At 42.8% G+C, this 24,477-nt stretch overlaps 1 protein-coding gene across 1 annotated transcript in view; it reads right to left on the bottom strand.

Moving 5' to 3' along the window:
- LOC101520095 (tubulin-specific chaperone cofactor E-like protein) overlaps positions 1-24,477 on the bottom strand; it is a 162,311-nt gene that overhangs the window by 3,841 nt on the left and 133,993 nt on the right. Inside the window, exons 19-26 of the mRNA XM_036493823.2 lie at positions 21,622-21,821; positions 15,085-15,468; positions 11,546-11,832; positions 9,806-10,086; positions 6,663-6,773; positions 5,176-5,378; positions 3,749-3,912; positions 3,058-3,306 (exon numbers count right to left, since the gene is read on the bottom strand). Coding sequence (XP_036349716.2) covers positions 3,058-3,306; positions 3,749-3,912; positions 5,176-5,378; positions 6,663-6,773; positions 9,806-10,086; positions 11,546-11,832; positions 15,085-15,468; positions 21,622-21,821 — 1,879 coding nt within the window. The remainder of the gene's footprint in view (positions 1-3,057; positions 3,307-3,748; positions 3,913-5,175; positions 5,379-6,662; positions 6,774-9,805; positions 10,087-11,545; positions 11,833-15,084; positions 15,469-21,621; positions 21,822-24,477) is intronic.

The following is a 24,477-nucleotide window of genomic DNA, read 5'->3' as shown; positions in this document are numbered from 1 at the left end:
CCTCACCAAAGACTGAGGTGGACTCCCCTTTCTATTCATTTATTCATCAGTGAACATGGGTTTTCCCTTACATCCACTGGAACAAAGCAACCACCCACTTGCCCAGGAAAAAACGAGGACAGATGGGGTCAAATTAGCCTACATTATGAAGTCACGTCTCATCTAACAACAGGGCAACTTGAAGATCTTCATTCAGACAGACACTAGGATGAGCTGAGATTTATGATCATGCTGGCTTATTCTCCCTCTCTGGGTCAAGTCTGTCAAATGCTATTGTATCTTTATTTACTTGGGAGTTAGAGTGGCAGGGGAAAGAAAAAGAGGCTGGGTGACTTTCATCTGTTGGTCCACCTCCCTAAATGCCTGCTATGACTGGAGAGGGAAGAAACTTGGAGCTCCATCCTGCTCTCCCTTGTGGGTGGCAAAAACCCAACTATTGGAGATGTCTTTGCTGCCTCCTAGGGTTTGCCAGCAGAAAGCTAGAGTCAGGAGCTACAGTCAGGTTTCCAATCCAAATAGTCTAATGTGAAACACAGCCACCTTAATTACTAGACTAAATGTCCTTCCTCCTAAAACTATTCTTAAACGTTAAACGCCTGCTCATCATTTGAAAAATACCCAAGCCTTATCATTTGGGTTTTCATTGGTAATGTGGCTTCTATTTAGCACATGTATGCTGGGAAAGAAATGTGATGACAGAATGAAGAAACATAGAGAATAAGTGTGATGTCTACCCGAGCAGCAACATCTCCCAGTTACCAAGTAGTCATCAATTCCTTCCCTTCGTTTCTGAAGGCTAAATTTAATTCAGAAAGACAAATTCCTTAATGAGTCTTGGCTGAAAATTCCACAACATACCTTAGCAATGCATGTTACCTGCCATGCCTGATCAGTAAAGGGGCCACATGTCCTTCTCTGTCCCTGACAAGTTAAGTGGCTTTGGTTAGCCCTGTTCCTTACCTCTTAAAAGCTGTTTCAGCTACCACATAGCAGGTGTTCCTTATTTGTCCAGAACCACAACCTTTTCCTCTTGGGGAACTATTCCTCTCCCATCTTGCAGTCATAAAGCTAACTGCACCATTCACACTACCATGCGTTACTATACAAGTCGATACTGATCCCAGGCGTCCCCGGCCCACAACACAGGCTAGCCAAATGAGCCCATACAGGCTGCTTATGTTCCTTTCTTGAGATTACTCAAATTGGATAGAGAAGAAATTATTTTCTCCTCAGTTGTGACAATACAAGAATGTGAGTCCAGGACTGCCAGGGTCTAACAAGATCAATGAGAGATACAAAAAGAGGCAGAGATGGAGACAACAGGAGGGGGCTTTGGACAGCCTCTTGATCCCCAGATCCAATCATCCTTGAGGCCACGTCCATGATTCAGTTTTGTAAAAGGCGAAAGATTTATACGATCTGAAGAGAAACCAGAGTATCATAATTCAGTTTTGTAAATGCTTTGTTTTTTTTTGTATAAGTGAGTTTGAATTGGTCTCTGCCATTTACAATAGAAAGAATTTTGATTAATATAGTCACCTGCTTGAAGAATTATTTATATTGGAATGATGAAAATGCTCTAAAATTAGATTATAGTGATGTGTGTATGCCTCTGCAGATTTATCTTAAAAAATCATAGAATTTTACACTCAAAGCAAGTAAATTTCATTGTATATAAAGTCTGCATGCAATAAAGCTGTTAAAAATGAATTATTGTAAAATCGATTATAATACGTGTAAACTGCCTGACATAACCAGGAAGTGCTTTTTTTAAAAAGATAGTCATTTTTATGATTGCTTCATCTATAAACTTTTCTTGCCATTCACTCACCACATCAATTTTATTCTGCAATCTCTATGTCTTAGAAAGTACATTGTGTGATGGGCCTACAACAATAAGTAAATGAAAACTTGCTGATTTTATAGGGCATTATTACGGTGTCCCCTTATCTATGATTCTGCTTTCCCAGTTGTAGATAGCTATGGTCAAACACAGCTTGAAAATAATCAATGGAAAATTACAGAAAAGAATAGTTGCCGCGTTCTGAATTATGCCATGTGTAGCATGATGAAAACCTGTGCTATTCCCATCCACCCTGTCCAGGATGTGACATCTCCCATTCGTCACTCAGTAGTTGTGTCGGTCATCAGATACACTGTCACAGTACTGAAGTGCTGATGTTTAAGGATTCTTATGTAGTAGCCTAACGTTGCATCACAGTGCAAATGTCATAATCTCATTTCATTTCACCACTCAGGCATTGTGTCATCTTGCATTGTCACAAAGAGGATTATATTATAATAAGGTCTCTAGAGAGAGTAAAACCACATTTATACAACTTTAATTACAGAACATCATTATGATTGTTCTATTTTTGGAAGATTCAGCAGGGACAGTCCACCCACACACAGGGATCTCCAACCACTCCTGCTAAAAACGAAACCATATAGAAACAAACAGCTTGATTTTCACACCTACTCATGGTATGATTAAATATTATTACTCGTTTCTTACTATAACAGGTTTACACATTGACCTTTATTATTGAAATGCATATAGATACAGGAATATGTGTGTGTGTGTGTGTGTGTATAGTCAAATATATACCATTCATGGTTCAGACATCCACTTGAGGGTATTGGATGCATTCACTATGACTAAGGGGAAACTACTGTCTTCCAATTTCTCTTTCATTTTGAAACTCCCTATTTGTTCATTTTTACTACATCTTTCATTTGCAAAATTCAACATTCCTCTCAAATGGAAGTTCAAAGTGGACAGGACAGAATCTCTTTGATCACATCTAGAAATAAAGCATCTTGTAGTTAAGTCACACAGACTGGGGTACCTAAGCAAGTGGCTTGTATGACTTCAAATGAGTTGCTTGATAGCCTCTGTCAAACGAGGTTCATAATATGTACCTCATAGATTGTTATGGGAAGCAGATGAATTTACAGACATAAAGCACTTATCCATTGACACATATGGTCCTATCCCCTTCCCTGTCCAAACACAAGGGTGCAGATAAGACAGCCATTTGTAATGAAGCTACTCACCCTCCTTCAATGATGAAGTACCGGAGCTTATCGTTGCTGTCACGGGAGGGGGTGGCATAGCATTTGTTGAGCGTGAGGATTAAATGTGTGGAGTCAGCTCCAACCACAAAGACCCCTACATACAGCACATCTCTAGTTGTCAACACTACCTCACCCTGGCGGTAAGGATGTTTGTAAGAGGCATTTTTGTAGAGTGCCATCTTGGTGGTGAAGCTACCTTCTTGGGTTGGAACTGTCAGGTTGATGACACTAAAAGGGAAAACAATCACAGGACATACAATGTCAGACAGCTGTATTGGTTCAGGAGCCTACCACTTGCAACCAGAGGGAGGACAAAGCAAGTGGCAGTAAACTCTAAGGCTTTGCTAGCCAATCTGGTACCCATGAGCCATATGTGCCAATTCAAATTGAAACAAATACAATTAAAAGTTCAGTTCCTCCTCCATACCTCCAAGCCACAAGTCACTTTTCATGTGCTCAGTGGTCCCATATTGCTACATATTGGACCTTCTAGATTTGGAGCATTCTATAAGTTCTATTGCACGGTGCTGGTCCAAAGCATTTAGATCTAAGAATTAAGAATTGTATCTCCCTCAGTGCATCACAGACTAGTGCTGGCAGTTTCGATTATGCTAACCTTAACTGACAAAGAAAAGACAAAGCAGTGTGCATACCCAGTGAGATCTCTTACCTTAGCATAGGCTTCACAACAGAATCCAAGGAGATCTTGATATCTAGTTCGTAAGCACAAGAAAACTCCACATTGATCGTGCGGTCCCTGGTGATGATGTTGCCAGTATTGTTGGCACTTTCAATCCAGATTGTGTTTTTATACATGATATGAGTGCCATTGGACTGCAGAGTAAGGGTGGGGTTAGAAATCATTATACCTGGGAGTGAGCTGGGGGCTTACGTTTCAAATCCATCTCTCTGAAAGGGGGGAAATGGCTTCATTCCATCTATAACCTGGAGGCCTGTATATATCAGTGTGTATCTAGCCTCAGCATTTTACTGGGGGAAGAAAGCACTGCAATTGATGTCAACAGCACCGTCCAGTCTGATAATGTTGGGTGATTAGCTATTCCACTGACTTTAACTACGACTAGCTTCCAGTTATCTATATGCACATGAGCTGCAGACAGCAGAGTGCTGCCTGTGAGCTAATGCACATCTTCTTTTTCAACCCTTGAGAAAGTTGATATCCCTTCTACTACATCTTTTACTAGACACTTAGAACTGCCAAGTGCAAATTTGACCTCCTTTCACTCTCTTTTAAAAACAAAGGACAGAGTCACAAATAAAAGACACACAGCAAGAAGAAACAAGAATCACGATAAGAAGCAAGGTGCACTGCTAAGCTAAGTAGCTCAAAGTTGGAACTTGGTGACTCATTGATCGTCAACCGTTAAATAATATTTGGAACATCTCAACCCCCTGACCCTTGCATTCACTGAGCCTAGGTGTATTTAGCTGGAAAAACAATGGAAGCTTAAAAGAAGTGACAACAGTTATGTGATCATGTGGGGACAAAGGACAATAGCAAGCATGGATTCAAACCTGTCATAACAGTTTCAGTTCAATCAATCACTGAGCACCAAATGATACTGTCTTTGTTGTCTTTCATTTTGATAATGACCTTGGTTATTCTCCATGGAGTCTATTTCTAAACAAAACACTCTAAAGTTAGTCTTAAAAAAGTACATGTCGGACTATGCTGTGGAGTAGCACATAAAGGTGCTGCCTGGAATGCCAAAATTCCATGGAGTTCTGCTTTGAGTCCTGGCTGCTCCACTTCCAATCCAGCTCTCTGCTAATGCACCTGGGAAAAGCAGTGGAAGATAGCCAGGCGCTTAGACCTCTGCATCCATGTGAGAGACTAGAAAAAAGCTCAGGCTGCTGGCTTTGGTCGAGGCCCAGCCCCAACAGTTGTTGCCATTTGGGGAGTGAATCAGCAGATGGAAGATCTCTTTCTCTCTCTCCCTGCCTGTCTATATTTGTCTCTCCCTCTATGTGATTCGGATGTTCAAATAGATCATTTTTGAAAAAGAGACTACATGTGCAAACTCTAGGAGCTGTCATGATCTCTGTCAATTACCCCAGCCAGCTCAACTTCCTCACCTGCACAATGTTTCCACAATTCCCTTTGGTGTTGTTGATCTGAAAGGAGATAAAATCTTCACCCTCAATGCCGGTGCACTGCCTGTCATTGATCCTCACACCCTCCCTCTCAAAGCCGAGCTGGAAGAGTTTGCACTTGGATATGGACACTTCCATCTGGGCCGCCTTGCAGGTCACCTCTGCGTCAATGATGTCGTGTGAGTCTGCAGAAACAGTCAAAACAAAGACACAACTTTAGGAGTCAGCCCTGCTGTCAGGGGCCGGGGGGTGGGGAGCAAGGCCTCCCATTACCATTCTGCTCCAGAAGAGCCAAATGATCTCCACTTAGAGGCTGAAGCATTTCTAATTAAGCTTTGATCAGACCAAATGAGTCTATGAATTCCTTCAGAGCAATAACTTGGACATAGGTAGGGCTTTGATCAGACCAAATGAGTATATGAATTCATTCAGAGCAATAACTGGGGCTATGGTAAGGGCAATGCTAATAAGATTGCCTTTTGCCTTTTCTTTATAAATCCAGCCCCCCCCACTCTACCCTCCCACACTTGTGGCAGCTAATTTTTTTGTAAGTGTGGCTTGCTGTGGCCTGGATAAAGGTCATGTGCTGCAAGAAAATTAGCACTGGTCTGGTCGCCCTCACCACTGCCCCCTTTGCAGAAGCCCTCACAAGTCCCAGGTGAGCACCAGAGCTTGTCTTCTGCCATGGTGATGAACCAATTGATATTTTCTCTGCGTATATAAACACTGGATAATAAGCACTGTGGGAACACAGAGAAATATTTTTTATCTGCTTAGCTGAAGCCCTGGAACAGCAATGTTGTCACCTCCCATGGAGTCTTTTAGTCAATTAGGTTTTCGTCCTCAGAAGTGTGTTAAATTAGCCCGAGTTTCTAAGCTACTTGGCTAAGGAAAAGGCCCCCAGGGGCTGGAAAGGCAGCAGCCCCGCTCCAAGCGACATCCAGGTGGGATCCACTGAAGACCAGGCCAGGGCTATCGTAAGCGACACTTAGGAAGCAGACCCAGAGCCCTTGTTAGGAACTGCTTCTTCACGCGTTTCAGTTGCATCTTCAAGACCAAATGGCTTTGGGTCAGATAAAGCAGGTTTCAAACCAGCATTTCAGCACCTGGTCCTCTTGTCCTAATTCCTACATGTTGTCGTAGAAGCACCATACTCCACCGTGTCTAAAATATCAACTTGGAGCTTTCTGATGTTGAACTCACCCTCAGATGGAACAGGCTGGCTCCATTCATGTACAAATTTGCACCTATGATTTATTAAGGAAAGGAATGTAGCTTTGAGGAAATGAACATTGTATAAAGGAGAAGGAAGTCCAATTGTTCCCTTGTTCTGCTAAATGTTTCCTGTAAACTTGGGATTCAAACCTACAGAATGGGATGTATCCGGTTTCTCCATAGAGTTTTCCTGCACGGCCGCCCAGCCTTTCCCACTGGGGCTGTCTGGGTGGGAGATGGCCCTTGTCACTCACTGTTTCCATAGGGCGGTGGCTCAATGCAGCCGCACAGCTCCCCTCCGTTGTCCAGCTCACAGGTTCGGTTGGGACAGTCTGCCCCCACACAGGGATCTTCAACCACTCCTGCTAAAAAGGAAAACACACGGAAACAGACACAACTTGATTTTCACACCTACACACAGTAGCATTCGGTTATGCTCTGGACTCGCGGCTTTAATCCAATTAGACATGGTCAAATGAAAGCTGCAAGACAGCAGACAGGGCAGCCTTCCAGAAAACAATGGCAAGAGGTGGTTAATGGAGGGCTTGATTCACGCCTGGCCCTGTGCTTCATGCTTTAGCCAAATTGGCTTCTTTGACCCTTACAGATGCTCCTCAAATTAAATACCCATAAGCCCTATTTCACAGCTGAAATTTGCCCAAGGTCACAAGTGAGGATAGGTGGTAAAGATAGAACACAGACACTTATCTGCCAAGATATGCCATAATCACTGTACCCACCACATTGCATTACAATTACTTGCATTTTTAGTTGTATAAAAAGGATGATTCAAGCCGTGTGTGTGTGTGTGTGTGTGTGTGTGTGTGTACCACACACACAATGTGGTTTTCACATGTGTGCATGGTAACACCTGGTTCCACCCTGCCACTATCATCAAACTGGACATCATAGTTGGAGTTCCATAAATATTTCCCAACAATGAAAAATTTAGAGCCAGAAATATCCCTGAGAAATTCCTCACCAAGACTCCGTGGTCTGTTTTGATTCATGGCCCACCTTTCCCATAAGCTTTTGTTTAATTTTATAAAAAGCAGACAAAACCAAAAACCTCCACACAACTCCATCAACACTAACTTAGATTAATAGTACTGTTTTGTCAAAAGGGAAAAACTGTAAGTAAGATATTGATACAGGTAACATATTCCTACAATATTATTATAAACAATATTCTTGTAATGGATGACTCTCCCTGTAACATGTTCAGCGCCTCAGCTTGAGAGCCCCTAATGGAGTTTTTTTCTTCTAGGGACTCTATTTACAGAATCTTTCTACCAAATAGAATAATCCTCCCATACATCACAGCAGAGGATGATGATCAGTGCTGCAGAAACAACTTTCATTCCCAGCATGAACCAAGTAGGCTTCCTGAGTTTTTGTAAGAGAATCTTAAAAGGACGCAACATGTCTACTAGACAGGAGGAATGAGTCCATAAGATCAATGATGCGCCACCAAGATTGACTATAGGTAATAACAACATATCACACACTTGAACATAAGAGTACATTGTAACTATTCTCACCACATAAAAAGACACAGAGCAAAATAAATAAATAAATAAACGCAGCAAAACAAAAACCCCATACTGTCCCACAGCGGCACACAGCACGCCTGACTCAGGGCGTCCCAGATGGAAGTACATGGATGGCCTCACATCATTTTGTGTTCATTTCTGGAAAGATAACTGGAGGAAAGACTTCAGCATTAGAGAAAGACATTTATTTCTTACGGTTTCCCTCTAGAAAGACTCTCACTTGTTCTGGGTGCTGAGTCCCTAGTGGTGCGAGGCACCCAGCAGCCACTCGGTGAGTGCCCTGGCTAATGAACACATCATGGAAATGACCAAAGAGACCCACAGAAAGAACAGGTGGAGATTGCAGCCCACAGGAAGGAAGAAAACTCAGGTGCGGATGAGGTGGGCTGTCTGCCAGCTGGCAAGTAAGATGTGGTCTTGGGTTGAGAAGCTTACAGATTCAAAAAATGTATAGCAAACAATTTTTCAAGTTACTTAAAAGAATGCTTAATATACTAAAACGCTAAAGCTACCGAACAAAACATTTCCTATAGACCAGTAATTTGTTTATTTCTGAAATCACTTAATATATGCTTTTATTAACTACCTAATTTTTAGGTCCTAAATTAAGTGAATTCCTACAGATGAAAAGAAACAGTCTGCAAATTATCCATGTGTTTATTTAGTCTTGGCATGGGCCATTTTCATAGCAGTACCTGTGCATACCCCAGGTTTGTGTTGGGAGTCAGTTTACAAACACACATTCTGTGGGTCACAGACTCAGGGTGCATTAATGAGAATGACCATTATGGACACGGACACACATATTTATATGTTTATATGCACTTATATTTGTACATTTATATGATTAACCTGGTGAGAAAAAGAACCCATTGCACAATGGAAATAAACTTGTCCCTCTGCAGTTGTGCACATGAAGGTTCAACCAATCTTGGGTTGAAAATATTTGGGAGAAAAGTAGTGTCTGTACTAAACCAGAGCCAACAGTTCCACTACCAGTTCCTAAACAATACAACTGACAATTGTTAACATGGCATTCGTGGTATTAGCTGTTAGAAGTAATATAGAGATCACAAAGTATAGGGGAGGATCTGCATTGGCTCTATGCAGGTAACAGGTCATTGCCTTAAGCATTGGCAGATTTGGGTATCTGCGAAAGATACTTGATTCAAGTCTTCATGAATATCAAGGGTCAACTGCACACATCAGAATGATTTTCCTATTACAGAAAAAAAAATAATTATAAGGCTTTTTAGCATGCAAACTTGTTAAACACAGAAGTACCCCCCAACTCTCGTAAGAATGTATTACTGTTACTATTTGTACCAATACTTCTGAAATCCATGCAGTCTTCTCAGATGAACTTTTCCTAAGCCTTTTGAAGACCCCCTCATTTGCATGGGTTTCAAATTATTTTGTACCAAAATAAACGTATCTCTTAATTTCATATTCCTCAAACTTTTGTAAGTTTTCTCAGATGTGGGGTTCATCTATGCAGCCAGCTGTACTTTTCTTCGCTATGCTGGCAGATTCAGCCAGCTCAGTTTTTACTTAACTCACCTCTTGCCATAGGCATTCCTGGTCACACACATTAAAGGGGAATGGGAGAGCTGATTTGGTAATTAAAATCCATTTGAAGTCTCCTCAGATGATGTTCCCCTACTTCACAAGGCCCCAGTTGATACTCCTCTAACCTCAAGGACCTAGACTCCCCAAGTTTATTTGTTGATTTCCACAACTGGACACAAGCTGCAGTGCTGGAGGCAGAGCTAAGAGCAACGCGACAGAGGACCAGCCGTGCCTAGACCAGCAAAGAAGCCACAGAAACAAAATAATTCTCTTACAGCAATTCTCCTTCTCAATCCACTCGGTGCTAAGGATCCCAAAGGCGCGGCAGGCCTCTCCGTAGGCCGCCAGGGAGCCACACAGCTGGAACTTGTTGTGGTTGTAGCAGCCATCCAGGTAGCAGGACTCGTAGAAGGGAAGGGGGTCCAGGAGCCCATAGCAGGGCTGGAAGAAGCCTTTCATGTCTGTGAGCTTCAGGCAGTAGCCATCACCCTGCATCTGCTGGATGTGCACGTTGTCACACATGGCTGCGTACTGGGAGAACTGTAGCTCGTTGCAGCTGGGGACAAGAGGTCTGGTCAGAACCGGTGAAGAACAGTAATCTGACACACCCAGTGGATGGTAGCACCACATGGTCAACCCTGGAGTTGGTGCAGTATGCCAGTGCCAAGGCTAGATAGCTATGTGGCCTGAACTCAACCTACGTGAGACAATGAAATGGATCCTCCTGCACTAGGAAACAATGAGATCAAGGTAAGTGAATGGATTAGTAGCCAAAGTGCTACGTGAAAGGCAGATATTGATGTAACAATCATTAACCCTTTGTCGTATAACTTGGTTCAAAAATCAACAGCAATAATACTGATGATAGTTAGCATATTTGGAAGGCAGTACAGAATCCTCTAAGGTAATTCTAGTTCAGCTTTTGGAAAGCAAAAAAATCTCTGCAAGAAAGTTAGTATCCAGTTGATGAGAGTTTATAAAGGAAGAAAGCAAACAAGACAGGAAGTGGGGGAGTTGATGCAAACAGTTCCTCAGGAGGAATTGAACCTTACTTATCTTTGAAATCCCCAGAAGAGTTTGAGTGCACAAAGTTCACTTTTGTTTTCTATCTGTAGGTCAATGACTAGTATTCTAGAGAAAACATCAAATTAGGAAAGTTGAAATCCAGCCCTGACTTTGCCATTTGGAGGGCCTCATCATGTGAATTAGATGTTTCAGCCTCCATTTCACCCAGGCAAGGAAGCGATTAGTATAGATGTCGCCCAGGCCTCTCCGCAGCTCCAGGCCTCATCATTCATAGAGCAATCTAATGTACAAGACATTACTCAGTTTATCCTTGGAGTAGCGTCAAAGGGCATCGTTTCCACAACTGGATGCTCAGCTGACATCTGCCATGTAAAGCACAGGGTAATCAAACCATTACACAAGCAAAGAAATACCAGGAAAGAGAAGAAGAGCCAATGAGGTGTTAACATGATTCAGCAAACAGAGGACCCCTGAAGTAAGAACCTTGAGGATAACTTGTTTAACACGTTCTATCTCAGCCAGCCAGAAGTAGGCCTGACCATAACCTTTTTAAAGAACACTTTCCGATTTTCATCCATTTCTGCCTGCTTGGGCACAGTAAAGCTTATGATAAAACTCAAGGACACTCAATTAGGCCCAGTAATAGGGAGCAGGGGTCAGCCTTCTCTGAACGGCTCTTTATTTCCCTCTAGCAAGGGTATTTCAGTCCCAGGTGGACCCTGGTCAAGGCTTGAGAGTTCTAACTCTGGGTACACTCTTCTGCTGGCTGTCAGAGGGATTTAATCATATTCCTGCCTCTGCAGTTCAAGAAATTACCAGTGCTTCTGCTGTGCCTAATTGAACCATCACAATCCCCTAAGCCCTTGGCTTTGCTCTGTCAAATAGAATGGGCCATGCTAGGGAAAGCACGTTCTTTATGAACACTGTTCAAGACCATAAGTGGGTCCAGGTCACCAAGTCTAGTGACCTGAAAGTTTGGATGTGCTCACCTCTTCTGCATGCCATTGGTTTTCCAGCTCTGGGCCAGTACCACACTGCTCACCACTGGCTTCCCTCGCAAGGTCACATAATCATCTGTTAGGTCACCATTGAAGTTGCCACAGAGGCCACACACTTTATTCTGCAGCCTCTCACTGATGCTGATTTTAATGACGTTGAAGCCATTATAGTAGATCTGGATGTCAGGGCTGGTGTCAATTACAAGAAATCCCTCACTGCTGTAGATTTTGGTTGCCAAACCAGTTATGAATGGGACATTCACTTGTGTGCCATTCACCTAGAAGGTTTGGGAGAAGAAGGAGGAGGAATTAGAGTTGGATTTGGCGATTTTTCTCTTTCTTTCTTTCTCTCTTTCTTTCTTTCTTTCTTTCTCTCTTTCTTTCTTCCTTTCTTATTTACTTTTTTCAAAGACAAGTTTTTTTGGGGGGTGGAGGGGTATGATTCAGAGAGATCTCCCATCTACTGATTCACTCCCCAGATGGCTGTAGTGGCCAGAACTGGACCAGTACAAACCCAGGAACCAGTAGCTTCTTCTGGGTCTCCCACATTGATGCAGGTTCCAAGCACTTGGGTCACCTTCTTCTGCTTTTCCCTGCACATTAGCATGGAGCTCAATCAGGATTAAAGCAGCTGAGACTGAACTCATGCCTATACAGAATTCTGGCATAGCCAGTGGGGAGGCATTACCTGTTATGCCACAACACCATCCCCAGGCATTTTTTTTTTTTTTGGCAGAATCAGAGAAAATATCTTAGACATTGTGAGTCCTAAACTCTCTATCGCAGCTACTTGAGTCTGCCCTTGTGGCCTGACAGCTGCCATAGATGATGTGTAACTAAGCGAGCATGGCTGTGTTCCAATAAAGCTTCATTTTCAAAAACAGGCAGAAAGCTTGGCTACAGGCCACAGTGTGCCAACCTCTGCCCTAGAGTTCAAAGGCACTCACTCTCCCTGCGCTGTGTAGTTCCCCCCAAAAGGAAACCCACTATGTGGTAAAAGAAGGGGGAGGGACAAGAAAAGAAAATACTGGGGTCCAAAATGGAGGCCTGCAGTTGCGAATAAAAAAACTTTCTCCAGCACAAACCAATTACTGAAAATGAATCCCAATCCTGCGCCAAGCAGAGTCAGATATAGTTAAAATAAATCTGGGGATCATTGCTACGTTTATTGTTTGCTTGTTTATAATGTTCAAGTTGGGGGTCCCCCCAGAGGTCCTATCAGCACCATATTTTCTGCATTTGTCACTTTCCTGCTTTGTAACATTTTCTTTTCTTAGCCCCTGGGACAGAGTATAATGCATTTTTCCTGTACTTACAAAATAAATTGGTTAGGTTCCCCAAGTTATTAGTAACTTTCGTTGAAAGAAAAAAAAAAAGCAGATAAGAGTTTAGGAAATATGGTTCTTTACTGTTCTGTCTGGCTGGGGGTATTTTATTCTGCCACAATGTCAGTTTTACTCTCTCAAGTGGTCATTTTTACCTTCTAGCTCCTGTATTCTGGACCAGTGCAGCTGTCTTTATACGTCAATTTACAAAAGGAATTGGAATGTCAAAAATGGTAGCAGTTCTCATTGAGTTAAAAATCACTATTACAATCCAGATTCTTCCTTTTTTACTTTGCAAAATGCTGCCAGTCTTTTGCCTAACCCTGGACACTAAGCTACTTGATGACTCTTCAAATAAAGATATACCCAGCACCTGACTGTCTGAAAAAACAGATACATACAATAACAATTTCAAAAATGCAAGTGTGAGCTCTTCTCATCCCTCCCTATTTGTGCTAACAGCATCAGGGTCTGGCTGTTCAAGTCTACCTATTCTGACCAGCCTGGCTTTGCTGAGATTAGAGATCACTGTTACTATATCATCAGGGTGGATTATCTTCTCAAGCGGAAGGGATGGGGAAAAAATCAAAGCTAAATATTAATTATAGGGGGAAGGAAGAAGGGAAGACAGGTTAAAGACTCACAAGATGCCAGGCAATGGGCCTTAGGGGGAGCCAAACTAAAAGAAATTCACCATTACAAGTCCCACTTTGTTCTACTTGGTATGTCATCATGGGGCCCTCTGGTAGAAAGGGGTGTTCTTTTAAGTTTTATTTAGACACTTGTTTTTACAAGAAATGCTTGCTTTCGCTAAGCTTTTGCAAGGATGGCAGGGACAGGTACTGTGGTGCAGTGGGTCAAGCTGCTACTGAAGACTGACTCCCTTCCCCCATATAGGATTGTCAATTTGAGTCCCAGCTACTATGCTTCTGATTCAGCTTCCTCCTAGTGTTCCCGGGAAGGCAGCAGGCAGCAGATGATGAATGGGTAAAATTGTTGGGTGACATAGGAGATCTGGAAGGAGTTCTAGGCTCCTGCCTTCAGCCTGACCCAGTTCCAGCTTTGGGCATTGGAGTGTGAACCATTCAATGGGAATACCTCTCTCTCTCTCTCTCTCTCTCTCTCTCTCTCTCTCTCTCTCTCTCTCTCTCTCTCCCCCTCCCTCCTTCCTCAACCCCATCCCTTTGCATTTGAAATACATACATACATACATACATAAAACATTAGAGAAATCATGACGGAGATAATGGGCTAGCCTTATTACATGTGAGAAGAGCCAGGAAAAAATCTTCGGAAGATTTCAGATGTATTCAAGAGGAAAAGGATGTAAGAGAATTTCCATATATGCTGATTCACTCTCCATCTGCCTACAACCATTGTGCCTGGCAGGGAGCTGTACCCAGGAGCCAGGAGCACAATCCCGGGCTCCCCTACATGGGTGACTGGGACCCAACTATTTGAGCATTGCTGCAGCACCCCACAGTCTGCATGGGCAGGAAGCTGGAGTCACCTGCTGGAGCCTGGAATCAAACCCACATGCTCTGTGAGATGTGGGCTTCTTCACCAAGCTATATGTCCAATGCTCAAGAGTAATTTTAAAGGCTCTTAAAAGCAAGGGGTGGGAGAGGGAGGGTGTGCTGTGACATAGAGCAACCTTCAATGTTGGCATTCCATATGCATACCAGTTGGACTTCCCACTGCTCCACTTTCAATCCAGTTCTCTGCTAATATGCCCGGGAAAGCAATGGTGGAAGGCCCACATTGTTGGGTTGCTACACTTATATGGGAAACTGCCAAGATGCTCTTGTGGCCATAAGGGGAGGGAACCACTAACAGAAGATCTCTCTATCTCTCTCCGTCTCTGTAATTCTACCTTTCAAATAAAGAAGAAATGATTTTTAATATAAGAAACATATAGATTGCTTTTTGGAAATCAATCCTGAGAGAAAGTAGACTTAATGAGACTTTACCACCTGAGGTCCCACTGGCACCCATGCAATTATACTGGCATTTGGAATCCTTGGTGGGGTTCCAAAGACATAGTGGGACTTGTTCTTACATCTGTAGAAAGATTGTGCTTTGGAGTTTCAAGATCCATTCAGCTGTGTGAGGCAGCTTGGAAGCAAGCCAGCACTGCCCAGAGACGGAGCTACCTGGGGAAAATGGCAAGAATCCGCCCACCTCATTCCTCTCCAAGCTCCCCACCTTGACAGTGCTGCGGTCGTTGATAAGAATCTGCTCTTCGTTGATGTAGAAATAGATGGGTGAAATGATGGTGAGGTTAGGAGAGGACCACTTGTCGAAGTTGATGATGAGCTGGAAGGAGATGTCCGGCAGCTTCTGGCAGATGGTGGACAGCACAAAGGCACAGTTGGCGGGGAAGCGGAGGAAAGCGCCATCGAAGGTGCGGAAGACGCCGCCGCCTGCCGCCAGGCAGTAGGAAGTTTTGGTGCTGAAGCAGCCGCGCACTCCGTTGCGCAACGCGCACTCCTCGTCGGACTTGCACTGGCGCGGGTCGCACTGGATCAGGTTGCGTCGGAAGCAGCGGCAGCGACGCGTGCAATCGCTATTCCAGAACAGCTGTTTGGGCTGCAAGACAGAAACCCCAGTGGTTTAGTTAAACGCAGGCAATTGGTGCTGCGGCCTGGGTTCCCTCTCCTCTCCCCATTCCCCAAGAGCAAGTCATCTGGACTCTCACTGGAGGCCTCACTGGAATGACTGGAACTGTTGAACATATCTAGACAATGGGATGTTGGGCTGTCTGACATTGTCTGTACCAGCAATGTCGGGGCACTCTTAAATAACAGACTGATGGAATTATAACTTTTTATGAAAAAATATAGTATTGTAACAATATGGGGAAAATCAGTCCGGGTGGGAATTTGGGGGAGGGAAGGATCCTAGACTGTACATAATTGTACCATAAAATTCAAAATTCAAATAAAAACTCAAAAAAAAAAAAAAAGAGGAAAAATTTACCACCAGGAGCATGAGGGAGGCTGCCTCCACTCAGATCTTACATCAGCTCTGTGCAACTCAGATGTCAAAAAGGGTGCCATAGACTAAATTAGCGTTAGTCAAGAGCTCTCCGATATTTTTACTTGGCTGGTTTGTAGAACTGGTTGGTAACTGGTTGGGTAACTGTTGGGAGAGCTGGGTGAGGAGGAAAAATGCTTGATATAACATTATTACCCAGGAATCCACTTTCAAAAAGTACAGGCTTCTCTTCAAAGCTGAAATTTAAATTTACTGGAGCATGGTAAGTCAGTCATTTAAAGTTTGTATCCTCAGAAGTCTGTGATAACCAACTTCTGTGATTAATCATTTCAACATTTCACAACACTTATCCTTGTAAGTCTCCCCTTGTATCCAGTTACTTTGTTTCTATATGTCCTGCCCATGAGACATCCAGAGAAAGGCCAGGGTCCATGAGAGAGCAATGGGAGTATCAGATCACTGAGTTTCTATCCCAGCCTTGCCACCTTACATGTCTACTGGGAGCAACCAGCCTCCCAGGGTGTCAGTCAGCCTGCCTCTAAATTGGAGAGAATGATAATAACTTGCTGGGCAGTTGTGTATAACACATTTCCTGATACAGTAGGTGCTCAGTAAGCAACACCCGCTGTTATTAAAGAAGAGCCACTTGTCCTAGTTCAGAAGGCAAAGGAATAAAATCATGTAAAACACCTGCAACAGTGTCTGCTCTTGGCTGGAGGTAACCATTGTTTTCTGACCTTTCCCAAAAGGCCGACAGTCTCTACACAGGCCTCTACCTCATGCTGTTTGTATTCTTGACTTTGCACTTGCTCTTGGCACTGCCGCAAGTGGGTTGTGATTATCCAGGTGTTGTTTTATCCCAATAAATAATGCCCTAGTGGCATGACACTCTGAATATAATAAATTGAGTAACTCTTATCTAAAATGGCTCAGAAAAAAAATCATTGTCCAGGTTTTGGACTTCTGGGGAGAATTCAGACTATCTGCATGTCCCTGAAGAGGTGGCCTGGCACTGGGTTATGCCTAAACACAAAGTTTATTTACGTGTTATACCTGCCTTGTACACACAACCTATGGGTAATCTTACACAATTTCTTTAATAATTTTGTTCACAAATTTTGATGCTGTGGAATTTGCCACTTGTTGCATCTTCTTTATGCTCAGAGTTGGATTTGAGAGCAGTTCCAATTAAGATATGTAGCCTGTAACAAGTTACCAAAACAGTGTTGTCCAGAAAAGGTGTTGTTAATGCTTCTATCTAGTAACTGTTTTCTGTTTGAACTGAAGACTTATCAAAACCCTGCTTATCAACTTCAGATATGATTCAGAGTCGCAGGTAAACAGAGGGGAAGAGCTTCCAATCCCAGCACGCTTTAAGATGCCATTGCTGATTCTTTCATGTCCTCAAACCCAGTTTTTTCTCCTTCCAGACCTCTGAAACATTCTGGGTGTCAGCAGCCTGCCAAGTGGACAGTACTGCTGTTATCAGATTTACAGAATAATTGAGTAGATGGTCTGGCTTCTCTTAGATAAGAAGTCAGACATTACATTGGGGGAAAAAGAGAAATAACTTGGCTTATATGAATGTGATCAAAGGTTAATAACTCATTCACAGGAGATCTTGATCATGAAACCAGTGTCACAGTAAAGTGACTGGTCCAGTGCCGCTGTCTTTCATTAATTAGGCATGACAACGACAGCTGGGTGATTACCCTACATGTTAATGGCTGGATGTGCTCACTTTTTATTCCCAAAGAAATCTGCTGTGTAAACAAGCCCCCAAGTTTATTTGCACTGTGGCAAGTAAACATGGATTGTTTGTTCTGTGAGTTTGTTACTTTATAAACTGTTGTCAAAACCCACTGACTTTCTGACAAAAAGCAGATAATGATGTTGATAATACTAACAGCTGCCCAGAGCTGCCCTGTGCCTTCCCTGAGAGTGCCAAGGGCTTTTACGAACATCATTGCATTTACATGCCTAGCTGTTTTCTTTTTTTTAAGATTTACTTATTTTTATTGGGAAGGCAGATATACATAGAGGAGAAGAGACAGAGAGGAAGAGCTTCCATCCGATGATTCACTCCCCAAGTGACCCCAACGGCCAGTGCTGCACCGATCCAAAACCAGGAGCCAGGAACCTCCTCCAGGTCTCCCACATGGGTGCAGGGTCCCAAGACTTTGGGCCGTCCTCGACTGCTTTCCCAGGCCTCAGGCAGGGAGCTGGATGGGAAGTGCAGCTGCCAGGATTAGAACCAGCGCCCACATGGGATCCTGGCACATTAGCTGCTAGGCCACGCTGCTAGGCCCGCCTGGCTGTTTTCTTTACAAGATGTGTCTCAAGAGAATGACAACAATCACAACAGCTACCAGTTATGGAATGACTGGGTGACAGGTAACAGACTTGATACCTGTAATAGATTATTATATCAGAAATTAAGAACACAGTAGAGCAAATTAAGAGTACAGTGGAGAGTCTCCAAAACAGAATGACACAAGCAGAAGAAAGAATCTCAGAATTGGAAGGTATTTCCTGTCATCAGGGGGAAGCAAACAAAAAGTTGGAAGCAGAGCTGGATCAGGCCAAAAAAAGTATTGCACAACTGAAAGACACTATTCAAAGGCCAAATCTAAGAGTTATGGGAGTCCCAGAAGGTGCAGAAAGAGAAGCTGAGTTTGCAAATGTATTTAATGAAATAATAAAGGAAAAATTTCCTAATCTAGAGGAAGAATTGGGAAACAAGTTCCAGGAGGGGCACAGAACTCCCAACAGGCTTGACCAAAAGCGATCTTCACCACGACATATGATAATCAAGCTCTCTTCAATTGAACATAATGAAAAGATCCTGAAATGTGCACGTGAAAAAAAATCAATTGACATATAAATGAAAGCCAATTAAGCTCACAGGAGATCTCTCACAGGAAACTCTACAGGCAAGAAGAGAATGGAGTGACATATTCCAGATTCTAAAAGAAAAAAATTTCGGCCCAGGATAACATATCCAGCAAAGCTTTCTTTCCTCTTTGAAAATGAAATAAAATTCTTCCACAGTAAAGAAAAGCTGAAAGAATTTGCCTCTTCCAAACCTGCCCTACAAAGGATACTTCAAGATGTTCTCTTGGCAGAGAAGAGGAATAGCACCAAACAAAACCAAAGGCAAATGGGAAGAACATCCCAGTAAAATGACAACAGAAGACTAAACCAATGAACAACCCATTGCTAAAATGAAAGGACCAACATAACACCCATGTATATTAAACTCTAAATGTAAATGGCTTAAGCTCAATCAAACGTCATAGATTAGTAGACTGGGTTAAAAAACAAAACCCATTTGCTTATTGTCTGGAGGAGACACACTTCAACAAAGATTAGCGGAAACTATATCACATGGGTTTTGTTGTTTTCTGTGTTAGTTTCATCTCTTCAAAACACTTTCTTCTGATTAAATCATTCAGTGACTCGTAGATCATACAGTGGCATCATTTTCTTCAAGAAGGTTCTTGATTTTAATTTCTTCAGCTACACGTTAGTCATTTAATAGCATGTTATTTAACTTCTTGGTGTTGTAAATTTCTTTTTTCTCCCGGATGTTCATTTTGTTTTGTGGCTCTTCATTTAAGCGGATGTATAGTAGCTGTGTAATGGAGACTGTCATATCTAGTAACATGTCATTTAACTTCAGGCATTGTAAATTTCTATTTTTCTTTTCATTGTTGATTTTGTATCATGACTTTTCATTTAAGGGGATGTACAGTAGCTGTGTAATGGAGACTGTCATGTCTAGTAACATGTCATTTAACTTCATGGCATTGTAAATTTCCTCTTTTCTTTCTATTGTTGATTTTGAATCATGACTTTTCATTTAAGGGGATGTACAGTAGCTGTGAAATGGAGACTAACATTCAGATGTGAGGATATAGTGTGGTATGCATTTCTATTTCCAGACAAAGATGGACTTACAGTGAAACTGTTTACTATATCTTGACAATAGGATGCTGGACTCTCTGCCATTGTCCATGCCCGCAATGATGGACATATGACTGAGTATGAAGAACTATATGTTAGTAATGATACAGAGGAATGGGAGGGAACTGGGGAGGGGATAAAGGAATATGAAACTGTACTATAAAATAATAACAATAATAATAATATTTTAAAAAAAGAAAAAAAAGATTATTTATACAAAACCCTACAGGGTAGTTATTGGCAGCCATGGTCACATGTAATGATACTGCAACTCAGGGAAAGGAGACAGTTTGCTTAATGTCACACCTCCCTTGGGACAGGTGGGATTGCTAGGCTTAAACCCAAATCTCACTCCGTTAAACTGTTCTGCTGGTCAGGATTCCAAGGGTCAGGCATATGGCTTCGGTGACACATAAACGCACTTCCCAAGTCTCTGGGCTGCGGCGTGGAGTTTAGAAGAGGACTTCTGGAGTTCTAAGCCTCAATATATCTCTTCACTGACTGTAGGCAAATGAAATTGATTCTTATATTCTCCCACATGTTCTGCTTTTTCCTTTCAAATCGTAGTGCTTAGATCCAACTGCAATACCACCTCTCCCAAGCAGTCTTCTTTGATTAATTTTTCTACTCAACTGCCTCCCTGCCTTCCTAATGAGCATTTAAATAATTTTTCCACTGGAAATGAAATTCAAAGCAACTTCCATAATGCTTTCCCCTTTTTGTTTAAAGACAATGGAGTTGTTCTTCAATAAGTCAATGCATCTTTACAAGAAATTTTTTTTTTGCCTATATTTCCAGTTCAGGCATTTCAATTGGATTTCTTTTAAATGCTACTATTCTTTTCCATTTAAAATTGATTAGTTCTGTAGGGTATTATTTTTCACTTGTTGATCTGTCATTTTGTAATTGTTCTCTTGATCTTTAGAGTATATCATTTTCCCTCTCCTAATTAGATTTTTAAAGTCCTTAAGGCAGGGAACATACTTTCATCCCCCACAATACCACCAGCACAGCGATTCACAATTAGCAGACATTCAATGTTTTCAGCTGTTAGCTGTCTGCTCACCCACAGGAGGTTTTGATGTCACTGAACCAGAGTAGAGACTGCAAGCCAAAACTCAAACTTGACACTTTCTTTTGGCGAGGTCTTTTCTAGAACAATGTGCTGTGACACATGAAGAATGATGACATGTTCCAAAAAGCAACAAGATTGAACTGATGTGTTTTATCAAGAACCATCTACAGAGAGCAACTCACAGCTGAGGTGCACAGGGTGGGATGCGGGGAGCTTGCCACCCCACCTAGGCAGACCAGATCTGACTCTCTGCAGAAGCTCAATGACCAAGGACACACACAGGTGGAGCCATGGTTTCCTCTCACGCAACTTCAGGAGCCAGAGTCAAGGCTGTTCCAATCCTATCTTGCCCCATATTTCATTAAAAATGTCCTCAGCCCAGACAGCTACAAATGTCAGAGTCACAGCTAGTGTGTTTCAAATCAGAGCCACATGAGGGTTTTCCAATACGATTTACAGGAGCAGAATTCAGAAGGGTCTTAGCTCCAGAAAGGCCCAGCAGAGAAAAACCCATATACTGGAGAAGAAGGGAGGCTTGCCAGTGGGCACAAAGAGGGAAGATGCTCAATGGACAACAGGCTCATCTCAGCCACACTCAACCCCCAGCCCTGCCCCACCTCCCTGCCCGTAGACATCCCATTTCTTCTCAGGTGGTTCTCACCAGCCTCTCTGGGCTGGAGGAGAAGGCCAGATCGCCTCCATACCTCGTAATATTTGCCGTCTGAGTAGCAGCCACAGTTGTGGGGTAGGATGCAGCTCTTGCCATTCAGGACATAGCCAGCGTCGCACTGACAGCCTTCCACGCAGTAGTGGTTACAGTCACTCTTCAGGCGGATGGCAGCACAGCGGGGTTGGCAGACACTCACGCAGCTCTCGTAATGGCTGTTGGGAGGGCAGGTGACGACTACAAGGAAAGAAGCAAATTAGAACCTGTGCAGCCACACGGTGATGTGGACATTGCTTGGGATGGAAGGCATGGGGAGTGGAGGCTCTGGAACTGCCACCTTTCTTCATTCCCATTGCCTCTTGCCCAGGAGAAATGCCCCTTCTGACTCATTGCTGATCACATGGCCTTTGTTCTCTCCTCAGCCTTGATTTTTGGGGTCCTCATCACCTACTGGCTCAAACCCATCTCCCAAGTTGCACAGCACCTGACATCCTCCTGGAGCCGCCTTCACCTGCCCACTCCCAGGCCTTAAGTCTGCCCACACTCAATATTGATCTCTCAGTCCTGCCTGTTTGATTCTCTGAGTCTTTCCACATTTCCTGTCCCTCAAGTCCCAATCTTAACCATACTGCGCGCTCCTGTTATCCCACAGCTAAATTACCTTCATCCCAAAACTCCTACAGAGCCTGATTTTAGACAAGAAGTCTGTCAATGGTAGATCTCCAAGCACCATGTTTTCTGAGAAAGCAAATATACACTGTGTGTGTGTGCATATGTGTACATGTGTGCACGCTGGTTCAGGTTGGCATTGTGTCACAATTTTTCAAATGCATCGACAGGCTGTTAGGGAAGGAAATTTAGGTGCTGGCAAAGAATAACAGCCCTGGGGCCAAGTGCAAGAGACAGAGGGAGAGTCTGGAGATGCTCTGGGCCCCAGCTGTCGTGTCTATACAATGCAGACATGGCAGCATCTAGGTCATAGCAGGTTGTAAGGAACTGAGTTTGCCCGTTTGGAACATGTGAGTATGGAACAATGATTAGACAATCATTAAGGACAAGGTTGCTTCAAAGTTTAATGGGGCTATTATTTTAATCAATATACACTAAGCTCAAATACTGTTATATTGGGACTTCTACTCTATATAATAATATACAGTGTATATTTTTTTTAGAGTAAGGGGCAAAATACACTCTTTTTTTAAGATTTATTTTATTTTTATACTAAAGTCAGATATACAGAGAGGAGGAGAGAAAAAGAGGAAGATCTTCTGTCCGATGATTCAGTCCCCAAGTGACCCCAATGGCTGGCACTGTGTCAATCCGAAGCCAGGAACTTCTTCCAGGTCTCCCACGCGGGTGCAGGGTGCCAAGGCTTTGGGCCGTCCTCAACTGCTTTCCCAGGACACAAGCAGGGATCTGGATGGGAAGTGGCACTGCTAGGATCAGAACCATTGCCCATTTGGATCCCAGCACTTTCAAAGCGAGGACCTTAGCCACTAGGCCACACCACACCGGGCCCCAAAATACATTCTTGAAAGGTGCAGGTCTGTGAATTTTCACACATGTGTAGAGTCATGTGATCACAATATATGCACACTAAATAGATTTTTAAACATTTTCAGTTTGATAGAACACACGAGTGGTAGAACATGCAACTGAAAGTAGTAATAAACAAGAGTTGACTCTTCTGGAGCGTTTCTGTGCATAAACAAGCACAGACACAAAATTGTGTATCCTGTGTTCACTTTTTTTTTACATAAACAGTAACATAACATACACACTTTTCTGCTCATGGCTTTTTTTCTCGTTTAGCCTCAAATGAATGTTGGTGCAGGGTTGCACGGTGTGTATTTTATGTTTATGATGCTGCTACAGCGAGCACCCTCTCCATTTGTCTTTGTCCGCATGAGTAAGTGAATCTATAAATCCCCGTAAGTAGAATTTCTGAGTCAAAGGATTAAAATGCCACCGGTTTGCCCTCTAAATGGGTGATGCCAGTGTTTCTGCCTACCAGGACTACACAAGAGGTTTGTATTCCCATGTCCTTGCTGGTTTGTTATCACCAAACCTTCTGATCCATGGAGATACGAAAGGTGAGAATGCCCTGTTTGCATGTCTTTTGTCTCTCTGTCCTGGGAAAAATGATCATCTTTTCCTTCATTTATCTTTTTTTTGTGAATTACATGTTTTGTGTCCTTTCCCCATTTCTGTCACATTTTTATTATTAAATTATAGAAATTCCTTATAGCTTAAGAACAAACTGTTGGGTGTCATACATATTGCAAAGTATTTATCTCTTTTGCCTTTCCCTCTTATCTCTTATTTTGTACTTTTTTTGTTTTTCATCAAGTCTTAGACATGTGGAAATGCAGAAATGTTAATGTGGTCAAATATATAAGCTTTTCATTGGTGGAAAAATTAGAGAGACCCTCTCCAGGGTGAGGAAAGGTTGGTCAATGAGTAATGAGTTTTAGTTAGACTGCAGAAATGAGTTCTGGTGTTCTGTTGCATGGTTAAGTAACTATAGAAAACAGGAAAGTACTGACTATTTCAAAAAAGCTGTAGGAAAGGACTGTGAGTGTTTTCACCAAGGAGCAATGATCAGTGAAGTTATCTTGAGTCTGGCACAATGGCTCAATCAGCTAATTCTCCCACTGCCAAGTACAGGGATCCCACATGGGCACTGGTTCATATTCCAGCTACTCCATTTCACTTCCATCTCCCTGCTTCTGGCCTGAGAAAGCAATGCAGGATGGCCCAAAGCTTGGGACCCTGTACCCACACAGGAGGCCTGCAGGAAGCCCCTGGCTCCTGGCTTCAGAGTGGCTCAGCTCTTACAATTGCATTAGAGGTGTGACCTATCAGATTAAAGAGCTTTCTCTCTGTCTCTTCT

The sequence above is a fragment of the Ochotona princeps genome, chromosome 4, assembly GCF_030435755.1.
Source record: "Ochotona princeps isolate mOchPri1 chromosome 4, mOchPri1.hap1, whole genome shotgun sequence".
Classification (NCBI taxonomy): domain Eukaryota; kingdom Metazoa; phylum Chordata; class Mammalia; order Lagomorpha; family Ochotonidae; genus Ochotona; species Ochotona princeps.
The sequence above is the reverse complement of the archived record's forward strand: the minus strand, read 5'-3'. Positions and strand labels throughout refer to the sequence as shown.